Raw genomic sequence first — 1,058 nt, 5'->3', positions numbered from 1 at the left:
TTACGGAAAATATTCCGTTAACATGACCCCTGTATATATATATATATATCTATCAAATATGACTTAAAAGACATTTGATTTTGTAAATTACCACCTTAAAATTGGGCCTCTGTTTCTTTCTGAAACTCCGCCTTCAGGAAATCATCACAAAATGGCTCCTCTGTTAACATTCTGTGCAACGCCGGCAAAAACGGCATTGCAGAGAAGTAGCTCATATAATGAGCTCAGCAGATGTGCAGTTCCACCAGGTGTCTGCTAAGTGTTGCTGGCTAGTCTGAAGGAGCTGAGTGGGAGAGTCAGAGAGGTGCTCTGTGAGATGAAACTCAGAAACTTGGAAACTGCAGCTCTGAGGAAGATATGCGTCTCAAAGACGGAGCTATGTCCACCCAGGCGTTTTGCGCAGCTGAATGGTTGCCATGGATATTAAAGGATTTCTCAAACATGCATGAAAGAATCAAGGCAACACCCCAGGTATGTTTTTGATAAGGGAATAACATCATAACATGATGTAAAGCTCATAAAAGTCCATTTTACATAACACTGCCTCTTTAAGTACAGTGGAGAACCTGTGATGCTTCCAGTCAAAGTGTGTGTGCAGGGTGTGTTTTGTGACATGTTATTTTGAATTACCAGAGCCTCCAGTTCAAACTCCAGTGTCTTCTTCCGGGCTTTGAGCAGCACTATACTTTCTTGTTCTCGGTTTCTTTGTGTTAGGAGCTCCTGGCGACGCTGGCGCTCCCACTCCAACTGACGCTGGCGCTCCAGTTCCCGCTTAGCTGCCTAGAACACAGACAGGTGCTACAGAATCACAACACGGAGCTATTCATGGTCCATAACAGAATGCTTCCAGGCATACTTGCTTAGAAGCAACAAGGCAGGGTGATGTTTGAGCTTATTTACATTAAACACAGAGATTCAAAACTAGATATCCACCGATTTGATATTAATATCTGTATCGGTCTTGAGTTTGAAAAAAAATTGTTGATTGGTGTCGAGAAAAGTCGAGCTCATCCCACTTCCCCATGCTGGAGATTTTAGTTTAATAATAACAATAAATA

General features: G+C 42.2%; 1 protein-coding gene across 5 annotated transcripts in view; it reads right to left on the bottom strand.

Moving 5' to 3' along the window:
- itsn1 (intersectin 1 (SH3 domain protein)) overlaps nucleotides 1-1,058 on the bottom strand; it is a 61,132-nt gene that overhangs the window by 46,575 nt on the left and 13,499 nt on the right. For all 5 annotated transcript variants that reach the window (XM_015048399.1, XM_015048401.1, XM_015048400.1 and 2 more), the window contains exon 13: nucleotides 631-780. In XM_015048399.1, the coding sequence (XP_014903885.1) occupies nucleotides 631-780 (150 nt within the window). The remainder of the gene's footprint in view (nucleotides 1-630; nucleotides 781-1,058) is intronic.

The sequence above is a fragment of the Poecilia latipinna genome, unplaced genomic scaffold (genome assembly GCF_001443285.1).
Source record: "Poecilia latipinna isolate Pla-1442-1.1 unplaced genomic scaffold, P_latipinna-1.0 Scaffold881, whole genome shotgun sequence".
Taxonomy (NCBI): Eukaryota; Metazoa; Chordata; class Actinopteri; order Cyprinodontiformes; family Poeciliidae; genus Poecilia; species Poecilia latipinna.
Note: the sequence above shows the minus strand (reverse complement) of the source record. Positions and strands in the feature narration are given on the sequence as shown.